The 14,702-nt window shown below is 37.3% G+C and overlaps 1 protein-coding gene across 3 annotated transcripts in view; it reads right to left on the bottom strand.

Annotated features, from left to right (window-relative positions):
- CDKAL1 (CDK5 regulatory subunit associated protein 1 like 1) overlaps positions 1-14,702 on the bottom strand; it is a 704,387-nt gene that overhangs the window by 469,838 nt on the left and 219,847 nt on the right. For all 3 annotated transcript variants that reach the window (XM_003823187.6, XM_034961532.3, XM_034961530.3), the window contains exon 7: positions 4,134-4,182. In XM_003823187.6, the coding sequence (XP_003823235.1) occupies positions 4,134-4,182 (49 nt within the window). The remainder of the gene's footprint in view (positions 1-4,133; positions 4,183-14,702) is intronic.

Genomic DNA, 14,702 nt, shown 5'->3' with positions numbered 1-14,702 from the left:
GTTAGATTATTCCAGCAGTTCTTATATTAAGGAGGAAGTAAGAGGTAAGCATTAACATGAACTAATGCCTTAATATGTTCTGTGTACCTCAAAAGTCTTATCCATTTAATCCTGCCCATTTTAAGCTGAGAAAACTAAGCCTCAGAAAAATAACTTGCTGAAAGACAACCAACAACTGGCTAACTGCTGTAACAACCACATTATTTCAGTGACATATGCTGTCTGAATGAAGTACTGGCAGTAGAAATAGAAAGCGAAGAACAGAAGTTGACTGATAGGCACAGTTCTCTATTAACTAAGAGATCTCAAAAACATCATGTAACTCCTTCACAGCTCAGCTTCCTGATCTGCAAACTAAGGAAAGCTATCAAAATTATTCCTTCCATCTAAAAAATTCTCCTGTTGCATTATGAAGGCTTAATTATCAAACTTCCCATCCTCTAACCAAACCTGCCAATGAATATCCCCTTCAACTTCATCTTCGACTCACTTTCATAGCTAAATGCAAACACAATCTCTCCAGTAAATCCACTCAAGTCCACGCTCATCAGTAAGAAGCTATCCATGATTAACTCAGCCTGGGAGTAACAGGTCTTGTATGATTTCCCATAGAAATTTTATCTCTCCAAGCCATTTGGCAAACTCCTAAGCACACTGTTAATTACCAGTAATTTCCTAAAATAGATTTTATTTTTTAGAGTAGTTTTAGATTCAAAGAAAAACTCAGCAGAAGTACAGTTTCTATATATCACTGCCCCCACTTCACACACAGCCTCTCCAACTATCAACATCCTACACAAGAGTGGTACGTTTGTTACAATCAATGAACCTACACTGACACATCATTGTCATCAAGAGTCCACAGTTTACATTAGGGTTCACTCTTGGTGTTGTTCATTCTAAGGATTTGAACAAATATATAATGACAATTGTCCACCATTACAGCATCATACAGAATAGAATTACTGTCATAAATATCTTCTGTTTTCTGCCTACACATCCCTCCCTACTCTCTAATCACTGGCACCAACTGATCCATTTACTCCTTCCGTATTTCACCTTTTCCACAATGTCCAATTAGTTGGACTCATAGAGTATGTAGCCTTACAGATTGATGTCTTTCACATCATAGTATGCATTTAAAGTCCTTCTATGTCATTTTATGGTTTTTTAGCTCATTTCTTTTAGTGTCAAATAATAGTCCATTGTCTGCATGTACCACAGTTTCTATATCTATTTACTTACTAAAGGGCCATTTTTTTGCTTCTAAGTTTTAGTAATTATGAATAAAGCTACTATAAACACTGAACAGGTTTTTGTATAGACATAAGTTTTCAACTCATTTGGATAAATATCAAGTAGCACACCTGCTGGATGATGTAAGACTGTGTTTAGTTTTAAGAAATTGCCAAACTGTCTTTCAAAGTACCTGTACCATTTTGCATTACCACCAGCAATAAATGAGAGTTCCTGTTGCTCCATATCCTTGCCAGAATTTGGTGTTGTCAATGTTTTGGATTTTGACCATTGTACCAGGTATATAGTTTTAACATACCACTATATTGCATTGCTGCTTTAATTTGTAATTCATTAATGACAGACATACGATGTCAAACACCTTTTTATATGCTAATTTGACATTTGCATATCTTCTTTAGTAAATTGTCTGTTCAGATCTTTTGCCCATTTTTTAACTGGGTTGTTCCCTTTCTTATTATTGAGTTTTAAGAGGTCTTCATATATTTTGGATAATAGCCCTTTATCATATGTGTATTTTGCAAATATTTTCTCCCACTCTGTGGCTTATTTTCCCATCCTCTTGACAGTGTCTTTTATAGAGCAAAAAATTTTCAACTTAATGACATCCAACTTGGCAATTATTTTTTTCATAAATCATACTTTTGATGTTGTATCTAAACAATCACGCCACATCAAGATCACCTAGATTTTCTCCTATATTCTTCATCATCATTAATTTTTTTAAAAAATTATTGAGTGGCCAGTATATACCTGGTACTTCAGACAAAGGATGAATAAGGCAACAATGCCCTCAAGTATCTTAAATCACTGCTTAAGACACTCAATCAAATAACATTTAAGGTAGTGAATCTCAACTGAGAGAGAGCAAAGAAATAACAGTATCGTATAAATCACAGTATAATGTACAGGCTTTGGAGCCAGACTGCCTGGATTCAAATCCCAATGCTGTCACTTACTAGCTGTATGTACCTGTGTCTCAACTTGGTCCTCTGCAAAATTAGGAAAATATTTATGCCCACTTCACTTCACAGTACTATTATGAAGGTTAAATGACTTAACCCATGTGAAGTGTTTAACATAGTGGCTGTCACACTGTAGGTACACAATAAATGCTAGCACTTCTGGATTCTCCAAGATGGAGTTGAAGTAGTTTGTAAAAACATTCAAATTATCATTGCTATAAATTTTTAATCCTGATATTTCATTTTATTTTGGAACATCAAAAGAAGATTAAGGGCCAAGCGTGGCAGCTCATGCCTGTAATTCCAGCATTTTTGGAGGCCAAGGTGGGTGGATCGTTTGACCCCAGGAGTTCGAGACCAGCCTGGGCAACATGGCAAAATCTCATCTCTATTTATAAAATAAATAATTTTTACAAATTAAAAAATAATAAAAAAAGATTAAGGTATAGTCTCATTCTCATATTCTCATAATCTCATTTATTAGAAATTGATTCTGTAATAATCTCTGATAAGGCAATGATTCAAAATTAATGAATAGAAGCATGTGGAAAGTAGTAGACACCACCCAGAAGGAAAAGTGCAGCATTAAAATTTCCAGTTTGGCACGTGGAGACTATATGGTTTTTTAAAAAATATAAGTTTCTCATTTACAACAAAACAGTACTTAAGTAAGACTTTCAATTCACTTAATATTTCAGTATCATATTATTGGTTTTCATTTGTGCTAATCAAACATAGGAAAAAGCCTTTAAAAATTTAAAATTATACCACAGAGTTGAAGATGGTTTATTTCACAGTGACTTCAATAAGAATCTATGTCAGTGAGTGTTGGCTAACAAAATAAGCAAAGCTTAATTCTACTTTCTTTGTGTAATTTTTAGTGTAACTATAAAAAATACACCTTGAACAAGCATCAAAATTATTACTGTTAAAAGTACTTACAAAACAACCTAATTATGTGATAACAAAATGTACAAATTAAAAATTCCTTATTATTTAATTTATTTATTTTGAGATAGGGTCTTGCTCTGTCAACTGGGCTGGAGTGCAATGGTGCAATCACTGTTCACTGCAGCCTCAACCTCCCAGCCTCAAGCAATCCTCCCACCTCAGCCTCCTGAGTAGATGGGTCTACATGAGCACCCCACCACACCCAGCTAATTTTTCTATTTTTTGTAGAGATGAGGTTTCGCCATGTTGCCCAAGCTGGTCTCGAACTCCTGGGCTCAAGCAATCCAACTACCTCAGTCTCCCAAAGTGCTGGGATTACAGGCATGAGCCACTGTGCCCAGAAAATTTCTTTATCTTAAAATTGATTAAATTCTTTCAGTCTGAAATTCAAACTAAATTCATTTTACACAAAAATAAAATAATATTTAAAAAAGAAAACTATGACCTGATTCATTTATTCTTTAAAGACAGGGTGTCACTGTGTTGCTCAGGCTGGAGTGCAGTTACATGATTATAGCTTACTGCAGACTTGAACTCCTGGACCCAAATGATCCTCCTGCTTCAACCTCCTAAGTAGCTGGGACTACAGGTGCACACCACAGCATCCAGCTGACTTTCTCCCCCAGAGATCCCAGGATCTTGCCCAGGCTGGTCTTGAACTCCTGGCCTCAGGAATCCTCCAGCCTCAGCCTCAGCCTCAGCCCCAGCCCCCACTGCTGGGGTTACAGGAGTAAGCCATTGCTCTTGGCCTGATTCATTTATAAGCCAAACAAATATACAGCACAGTGCCTGCCTCCAATATTAGATTGGCAAATTCATGAAGCCAAGGATAACATTTTATGATTTTATATCTAAAACAATAACTTTTATAAAGATGCCTGGCAAGAGTTAACTGAGTGGTGTTTCTACTATGTAGTTCAGAAAATATATACATCTGTTTATCTCACTTTCAACGATTACCTTTAATTGTCTCCTCCACAACTTCTACCACACGATCTATCTGCTGAACCTAGGAAAAAAAAAAAAACGATTACGCAAGTAATTTACACGAAGAAACAAAATTTGTGTTTATCCTTATGCTTGAGTCAATGCTACACATTTTCTAAGCACATCAATGCAGGTTTCCTTTAATGTATTTGGAGACACTATAAAAAATATCCTATATTAATATTTTGTGTTACAATGAAGTATGAAATTATCACCCTCTGTCCTCCAATGATAACTGAAGATATCATATTGCATTTAAATAAACTGCCTGGAGTTGTTTTAGAATAGCCTATCAACATATACTCAACATATCCTGAGACAGAAACTTAAGTTTAATTAACACATGTCTTCTCACACAGAGCTTCAAGAAAAAAAATGGCATAAAATGACAAGCTACACAAAAAGAACATGCTAGTATTAAGGAGATCTGTTCCAAATTCTATCTTTATTATTTTAATACTCAAAACCCTTTTGATGAATTTCTACCATGTGCTGGGTACTGTACTCAGGTCCATGAAATACAAAGTCAAATAATACAGCTTCTGTTCTATACACCAGAGACTAAGGAAGCTTTGCCATGGGAACACAGAGGAAAGGTAATAAAATCAGACCAAGTGATGCAGGAATGCTTCCTAGAGAACCAAGGGTGACTCCTGGGGTTATGATTAAACAGGATTATGATTGGAGAAACCCACTGAGAATAAGTAAGCATGGCTAGAGTTTAAAAGGAAAATGAAAAAAAGCAAAGTAATATTATGATTCACAAAGCTAAAAAAAGAATAAGTCAAAGTCGATTCTTCTTTAAAAGTCCTTAAATTACCGTTGTTTTATTACAGAAGAAATATCACAAAAAAGTCAAACAAAATAGAATATAAAATGGAAGTCAGTTGAAAGAAATCATAACATCTTTCATGCTGTATTTCCACTCCTCAGATGAAACCACTAATAATAGTGTGATGAGCAGATACCATGACATTTTCTGGCATTAAACATTTACATATAGGTCTGTTCTATAGTTTTATCCTTCTTTTACAAATGATAGAGGGTGTGTGGGTGTGTGTGTGTGTGTGTGTGTGTGTGTGTGTGTGTGTGTGTGTGTGTAAATAAATATATAAAAAAGATATACAAAATAGACCAAGACCAGCTGGGGCAACACAGTGAGGTCCCGGGGTCTTTGGTGGGGGGTTATACATATGTATAAAATACACCTGTGCCTTGATGTTTTTTCTATATATTGTCAGTCTATAGGTCTATTTCATTCACCTTACTATCTCTCTGTATGGATGCATGATGTGATGCATGCATCGATACCTCTATTGATGAAAAAATTTCTATTCTTTCATTATTATACAACTCTGCAATGAACTCAACTGAGACAAGAGGAACCTGTTTAAAAAACTTTATTAAAAATGTAATGGCTGGCTGGCCACAGTGGTTCATGCCTGTAATTCCAGCATTTTGGGAGGCCTAGGAGGGGGCAGATCACTTGAGGTCAGGAGTTCGAGACCAGCCTGGCCAACATGGTGAAACCCTATCTCTATTAAAAATACAAAAATTAGCCAGGTGTAGTGGTGCATGCCTTAGTCCCAGCTACTCAGGAGGCTGAGGCAAGATAATAACTTGAACATGGGAGGTGGAGGTTGTAGTGAGCTGAGATCACACCACTGCACTCAAGCCTGGGCAACGCAGTAAGGAAAGGAAGGAAGGAAGGAGGGAAGGAAGGAAGGGAAGGAAGGAAGGAAGGAAGGAAGGAAGGAAGGGGAGAAGGAAGGAAGGAAGGAAGGAAGGGGAGAAGGAAGGAAGGAAGGAAGGAAGGAAATGGTAATTCTCTTAAAAATATTCCTTTGGTCTCAGTATCTTACAGAAAATGAGGAAAGACTTGTGAGAGCAGACCTCAACTCCATTCTACGTCTGACCACTCAGCCCAACATGATGGCAGCAGCAACAATAATTACTGAGAAACTGCCAAAGGTAAGTAAATCTCAGACAACATTAGGTTTTCAGCCCCCAACAAACCTACCCAACCGGAGATGCATCTACCAGGAAACAATGGAACCATTAGGCCCTGGTTTTATTATAAGAGCCCATGTGGCTTCCATACAGAATGTGATTGAAGAAGCCAGCAGAACAAAGACTTCAAAGAGGAGGAAGTGACCAACAGTGTCAAATACTACAGAGACATAAGTATACAGACTAAAATGAATATGTTTGATTTAACAATACGGGAATCAAACTTAGGGAAAGCAGTGAGTTCAGTAGTAATGAATTATACGTAAGAAAATAGACAGAGTTAATTTGACTACTCTTAGTAAAAAGCTGGGGAGAAAGGGAAGGAGAAGAAAGACTCTTGATGGCTAGAGAATATTGAATATATTACGTTTTGGTTTAGGTTCGTACAAGTAACTATTTATTTCTTTTTTTGCAGTTTGAGCAGAGAAAGGCAGTAGGCAAAGGAGCTGTAGACTGAAAAACAAGTGATGGAGCAATGATCTTCAGGAAGTAGACCGAGCAAAATCTACAACATGAATAGAGAACAAGTCAGAGTGAGAAAAGGGCCAACTCTTCGTCTCCTGAAAGAAGAGGTTAGGGGTAAAGCATGGGAAAAGATGCTAGTACTCTTGTAGAGGTCAGGGAGGATCTAAGCAAATTCCCACCTGTTGCCCTCAATTTTTCTCAGTAAAGTAAGCAGGAAGTTCATCTGCTAAGAGTTAGAAAGCATATCATAAAACAATAACAGAATGAATGTTTTCAAATACCTATTACAGACAACAAGAGACAGTGATGACTAAGAACACATAAAATTCACCACACAGTATTGGGACACCAGTTGAAATATGAGACCATGAATTTATAACAATAACTCCAAGTAGAGCTATAATTTTTCTCAAGTCCCAGCAGTTCTACAGTAGGAGCCAAACAGACAAACAGATTGACCCAAGGTTTGTTAATACCACCATTTATTCACTCATCAATTATTGAGCATCTAAATCATACCAGGATGGTTGAAAGGACTCATGAAATAACACTAAGAGATTTGTGGAATGGACTAGAAAGAAAATGGAACAAGGAAAGTTAACTATGCATTTTAGATGAGACGAAGTTTGGCAAATAGGTTAAACAGGGAAAGAAATAGAGCCAGAAAAGAAGAAATGAAGTGGCTGGGGGTTGGAGAAAGAAAAAAATGAAGGGGAAAAAAAGGAAGGAGAAAAGAAAAAGGACAGAAAGTTATAACCAGAGTACAGACACAGGCATTTAGTATTTCTGAAGAATAGTAAGGTCCAGTATCTGGCAATGGGAATAGGTTGCTGAAACAAGGTATAGGTGATGACTGCTGGAACTGATGTATGATGAAGTGAGAGGTGACAATGTTGCCAAGACATTATATCCAGACACTCAGATTGCCAAAGATAATACAGACATGAATAGGATAAGAAAGAGTTGGTCAAATTTCCTACTGGATGTGGGTGAATGACCAAGATATCAATTAAGGATAGAAGACAGACAATAAAATGAATAAAATATAAGATAATTCCATGATGAAACCAGAAAGAAAAATGTTTTCCTATGCAGTTAAAAATATAAAAGCTCAAAAGCACTGCATCCACTCTTGTAGCACATGGACTGAATAAGAAGCCATATTTCTAGAGAAAAGTCAGAACATGCAGAGGAAGCAGTCTGTTAAAAAGTTGAGGGTAAGCTAAAACTATAAAAGTCTTAGAAGAAAACACAGCCATAAATCTACATGAACCTTAGATTAGACACTGATTTCTTAGATGTAATGCCAAAGCACAAACAACAAAAACAACAAAAGAAAAAATAAATTGGATATCATCAAAATTCAAACCATTTGGTACTTCAAAGGACAACATCAACAAAGTAACATGACAACACAGAAAATGAGAGAAAACTTTCATAAATCACATATCTGGTAAGGAACTTATATCTAGAATTTATGAAGAACTTCTACAACTCAATAATAAAAAGACAACCCAATTAAAAATGGGAAAATAATCTGAACAGACACTTTTCCAAGGAAAATATACTTATGGCCAATAAATATATGAAAAGATACTCAACATCATTAGCCAACCAGGAAATGCAAATCAGAACCGTAACGTAGGAATAGGGAGCTATTGCTTAATGGGTATAGAGTTTTAGTATGAGAAAATGAAAATATTCTAGAGATGGATAGTGGTGATGACTACACAACAATGTAAATGTACTCCACATCAGTTAAAAATGGTTACAGTGGTCAATTGTATTTTATGTGTAGTTTACCACTACTGAAAAAACACAATGAGATACTACTTCACACCCAGTAGGATGACTACCAACAAAAAGACAGGCAGGCCAGGTGCAGTTGCTCACACCTGTAATCCCAGCACTTTGGGAGGCCAATATGGGAAGATCACTTTAAGGCCAGGAGTTTGAGCCCAGCTTGGGCAACACAGCGAGATCCTGTCTCTACAAAAAATTTTTTAAAATTAGCTGGGCACAGTGGTGCTCACCTGTAGTCCCAAATACTTGAGAGGCTAAGGGGGAAAGACCGCTTGAGCCCAGGAGTTCAAAATTACAGTGACCTATGATCACACCACTGGACTCCAGTGTAGGTGACAGAGTGAGACCCTGTCTCTTAAAATACACACACACACACACACACACACAGATAATAACGAGTGTTGGTGAAAATGTGGAGAAATTGGAACCTTCATACATTGCTGATGGGAATGTAGTAAAATGATGCAGCACTTTGGAAAATAAGCTGCCTGTTCCTCAAATGATTAAATAAACAGTTACCATATAATTTAGTAATGTCAATCCTAGTTATAACTCCAAGAAAAATGAAAACATGTCCATAAAAAAACTTGTACACAAATGTTCATAATAGCATTATTCATAATAGGCAAAAACTGAGAACGGAAGTATCCATTCAGATTAACAACATGTGGCATATGCATACAATGAAATACAGCAACGCATCACTAAGACAGAATGTGTTCTGAGAAACGTGTTATTAGGTCATCGCTTCATTGTGTGAACTTCAGAGTGTACTTACACAAACCCAGACGGTACAGCCTACTACTCAACTAGGCTATATGGTATAGCCTACTGCTCCTAGGCTACAAACCTGTACAGCCTGCTACTGTACTGAATACTGCAGGCAGCTGATACACAATGGTAAGAATCTAAACATATAAAAGGTACAGTAAAAATACTGTATTATAATCTAAAGAGACCACTGACTTATATACATCATTGATTAAAGTTGTTACGTGGTGCCTGACCATATTACTAATCCATAAAAGGGAATGAAGTATGGTTACATGCTATAAATGCAAAGTGAAAGAAGCTAGACAAAAAGGTCACAATAGGAAATGTCCAAAATAAGAAAATCTACAGAGACAATGTCAGTTAGTGATTGTCTTTGGATGGGCAGAGGGAGAATGAAAGGCAGTGCTAAGAAGTACCTGCGTTTTTTTTGAAATGATGAAAATGTTCTAAAATTGATTGTGGTAATGGTCATACAATTCTATGAATAAACTAAAATGCAATGAATTGTACACTTTAAATGGGTGAATTGCATAGTGTGTGAATTATATCTCAGTAAAGTTGTTATTACCAAAAAGAAAAAAAACGTTGAGAGTGGTCAAAGGTTCTAATGTCAAGGCCATGAAAGTCAACGAAAAACTGAGGAAATGATCCAGATTAAAGGAGACTGAAGAGACCTGACCTGAATGCTACTATGAATCTGAGACTTTTCATTTCCTATAAAGGACAGTATTGAAACAATTGGCAATATCTGAATAAAGCTAATACACTAGTTTATAATATTGTATTAATACTGATAATTGTACTATAGTGATTTAAGAGTGTGTCGTAGCTTTTTAAATACATGGGTATTTAGAAGTAAAGGGCATCATGGTTGCAACTCACTTTCATAAGGATCGGGATCAGGGGGAAAATGTGTACACATAAAAAGAATGAGAAAATGTGTTAAAATGTTAATATTTGGGGAATCTGGGTAAAGAGCATATAGGAACTCTTTATTTTTGCAACATTTCTGAGTGATACTACGTCAAAATGAAAAGTCTAAGAGTGTGTGTGTGTCTGTGTGTGTGTGCACATGTGTGCATGCACATAGAAGAAACAAAGATGGCCTGATGAAGATGGAGACCCTGATGGTCACACAGAATTTGCTTGAATGTATATAGCTGAAAATATATCCTCTAATTTAAAATAGTACTTGATTACATTTGCTTTTATGGCAGGAAGTGGAATATTGCCAACACATGATAATTTAAATCACTGGATGGTGTGTGGGAACCCCAGGACCTTAAAAAGAAAGATCTGCCAAAACTGTAAAATTAAAAAAAAAAATGTAAGTACTTGATTACAAACAGAAGAGAAGTTTATTAAATGATTTAAAGAAAATATTATGTCCATTTTGGTTTCCAGTAAGGAAGACAATGGAGGAAGCAATGGGGAAAAGGGAAAAAAGGGGAGACCAAGAGGAAAGGGAGAGAAGAGTCAGGGGAGGGGGAGTTACGTGGAAGAGGAAAACATCAGAAGAAAAAAAAATGAAGGGTGGGAGGCAGAGAAAGAAGAAAAAACAATCGAGAGCAAGAAAACAAACTCAAAATTCACATACAGTAATGAAGAATATATTGAACTCATTCTGGGAGAAAAGGAAAGTTGTTCTTAATTAATATATAAATTGAGGCTCTGAATACACAAGAGCTTATTCTCTAGCATGTAATTCAAATAAAATAAATAAAACAGTATCTTGTGTCCTTGAGGCACTTAGTTATAAATACACACAAAAAAAGACATGCAGTATGTTTTATTACTGACTCCATATGTTCTCAACAATGAAGAAAGGAGTTGGTGTATAAACAATTCATAAATAACATTAATGAGTCATTCTACTGCAGAACTTTAAAAAGAAATCCACAAAAATATTTTATTCAGCTATTATCAACTATTCCAAATTTATAACTAGACATGTATTGAAGAAACAAGCCTATACAATGGCACTCAAACCAAATAAAAATGTTATTCTAAAGTATCCTAATCACTCAGAGCAGTGCTGTCAGCAGGACCTTCTGCAATGATGGAAATGTTTATATGCTGTGCCATCCACTATGATAGTCACTAGCCACATGTGGTTATTACAGACTTCAAATGTGGCTACTGTTACTGAGGAACTTAATTCATATTTAAATAGTCAAATGTGGCTACTGCAGCCACACTGAAAAGTGCAGCTTTAGGGAATGGCTAAGGGAGCCACTCAGTTTACAGTAATTTGTTATGGCAGCCTTAGGAAACGAACATACATCCCAAACACAATTTTGCCAACTAGGCTTTAAAAAAAAAAGTCCACTCATTTGAAGCTGTCGGAGAACAAGCTGATACTACTCTGCAGTCGAAGGTTCTGTTTTAGTATGCACTTGAAGTATCATTTTTCCTGAAAAACCAGCAGCTAGATAAGTTAATGACTAGGAATAACACAGTGACAGCTAACATTTCTTGAACAATTACTCTGTTTCATGCTCTACACTGACACTTCACGTGCATTATCACACTTAATCCTCAAACACTACTAAGCAGGAGGAGACAGTACTGTTATTTCTTTTTTTTTTTTTTTTTTTTGAGACAGAGTCTCACTCTGTTGCTCAGCCTGGAGTGCAGTGGTGTAATCTCGGCTCACTGCAACCTCCACTTCCTGGGTTCAAGCGATTCTCCTGCCTCAGCCTCCTGAGTAGCTGGGATTACGGTTGCCTGCCACCACACCCGGCTAATTTTTGTATTTTTAGCAGAGATAGGGTTTCACCATGTTGGCCAGACTGATCTCGAACTCCTGACCTCAAGTGATCTGTCTGCCTCGGCCTCCCAAAGTGCTGGGATTACAGGCATGAGTCACCACGCCTGGCTGATAGTACTGTTATTTCTGAGGCTGAGAGATTTGAGGCACAAGGATATCAAGATAGATTTTTGCCAATGATTCCTAGTACATCTTGTCCAGGAATGGCAGATAGGTGGTCCACTTGATGAATCTCCCTTCTCCTATGCACATGGAGGTTATTATTAAATGATCATAAAATGCCCTTCAACTGAACCTGAACTTTCAAGAGACTCAGACAACTATTTTCTCCAAACTCTCCCCCACAAATCACCATTGGCATAAATACATTCATTTGAAAAATATTTGTTAAACACTAACTATGAACTACAAAGTTCTAGTAACTGGGGACATAACAGTGAAAAATACAATGTCCCTACTTTGGGAGGGTGAGGCGGGAGAATCACTTGAGCCCAGGAGTTTGAGACCAGCCTGGAAAACTAGAGACACCATCTTTACAGAAACGAAAAATTAGCCATGTGTGGTGGCATGTGCCTGCAGTCCCAGCTACTTGGGAGGCTGCAGTGTGCCGTGATCACATCATTCCACTTAGCCAGAGTGACAGGGCGAAACCTTGTCTCAAACAAACAAAAAATACAACATCCCTGCTTCATGGACCTCATAGTCTAATTAGGGGAAAGAAACATGCAAATAATGGAAAATTTTCATTTGCTACAATGACAGACACTATGAAGAAATTAAAATCTGGGGCCAGGTGTGGTGGTTCATGCCTATAATCACAGCACTCTGGGAGGCTGAGGCAGGAAGATTGTTTGAGCCTAGGAGTTTGAAACCACCCTGGACAACATGGCGAGACCCCATCTTTATTTAAAAAAAAACAAAAAAGGAAAAGAAAAAGAAAATCTGGGGCTGGGCGTGGTGGCTCACACCTCTAATCCCAGCACTTTGGGAGGCCGAGGTGGGCAGATCACGAGGTCAGAAGATCGAGACCCTCTTGCCTAACACAGTGAGACCCCATCTCTACTAAAAATACAAAAAAATAGCCAGGCTTGGTGGCGGGCACCTGTAGTCCCAGCTACTTGGGAGGCTGAGGCAGGAGAATGGCGTGAACCCAGGAGGCGGAGCTTGCAGTGAGCCGAGATCGTGCCACTGCACTCTAGCCTGGGGGATGGAGTGAGACTCCATCTCAAAAAAAAAAAAAAAGGAAAAGAAAAAAAGAAAATCTGGGATTAGTGGTAGGAGGTAGAGAGCAAAATTTTTCTACAGCAGTCCAGTTAAACTTACTGAATAGGTAGCATCAGTCCAGGGACCTGAACCACTGACAGAGGCATCAATGCGAACCTCCGGCAGAAGAGTAAGCACAAGGACTGAGAGGCTGAAATAACATAAATGGGTTGTGTGGTCAAAAGAGGGACAGCAATTAGGGACACAGTGGTAAGAGATGAGGTCACATAATGATGGGAGAAAGAGTATGTGAGATCTTGCAGTTCAGCAGTTCATGCTATGTGGTTTAAATTTTATTCTGTTTGCAAATGAAAGCCACTGGAGGGTTAATAGAATAATATTAACAACATTGCTCAGGCTAATTATATTAAAAATGTGAAACAGTGCTCTTTGTCCATATTTCTCTATTAGTTGGTATGACTCTTATTAAGACTGCATGAATCTGGCTGGGGTTTTACTATCTCTTGATTTTATCCCAAGATACCTCAAATCCTTTCAGGAGTAAAAGAAGTGAATACATTATATATATATATATATATATATATATACACACACACATATATATATATACACATATATATACATATATATACACATACATGCAAAGTACTTTCTTATTAGCTGTCTTAATTTTGATTGTATATAAATAAATAAAAAGACAATGTCATTTTAATTCCAATTAAAAAATACCACAACCAAAACTTTAAAACTACCTGAAAACTCCACTGATCTGTAAAAGGAAAAAGTGATATCCAGGTCCAGTTTCATTCTTTTGCATGTGGCTCTCCAGTTTTCCCAACACCATAAAGAGACTATCCTTTCCCCAGTGTGTCTTCTTGGTGGGCTTGTTGAAAAAACTTCAGTTGAGTGCATATCCTTGGTATGCTTGGCTTCATGTCTAGGCTCTCTGTTCTGTTCCCATTCATCTATGTGTCTATTTTTATGCCAGTACCATACTGTTTTGATTACTATAGCTTTTTTTTTTTTTTTTTTCCAGAAACAGAGTCTTGCTCTCTTTCCCAAGCCGGAGCTGGAGTGCAGTGGCACAATCACAACAACTCGCCACAGCCTGGAACTCACCACAGCCTGGAACTTGCCACAGCCTGGAACTCCTCGACTCAAGCAACCCTCCTGCCTCAGCCTCCCAAGTAGCTGGAACTACAGGAGTATGCCGTCATGCCAGGCTAATTTTTGTTATTGTTATTATTATCATTATTATTATTTTAGAGACAAGGTTTCAGTAATGTTGCCCAGGCTGATCTCAAATTCTCGGCCTCAAGAGATCCTCTCACTTCAGCCTCTTGAGTTGCGGCAATTACAGGCACAAACCACTGCTAGCCACAATAGCTTTAGACTGTAATTTTAAATCACAAAGTGTTATGTCTCCAACTTTTTCTTTTTCAAGACTGTTTTGGCTATTCAGAGTCTCCTGTGGTTTCACACAAATTTTAGAACTG

The sequence above is a fragment of the Pan paniscus genome, chromosome 5 (genome assembly GCF_029289425.2).
Source record: "Pan paniscus chromosome 5, NHGRI_mPanPan1-v2.0_pri, whole genome shotgun sequence".
Lineage (NCBI taxonomy): Eukaryota > Metazoa > Chordata > Mammalia > Primates > Hominidae > Pan > Pan paniscus.
The sequence above is the reverse complement of the archived record's forward strand: the minus strand, read 5'-3'. Positions and strand labels throughout refer to the sequence as shown.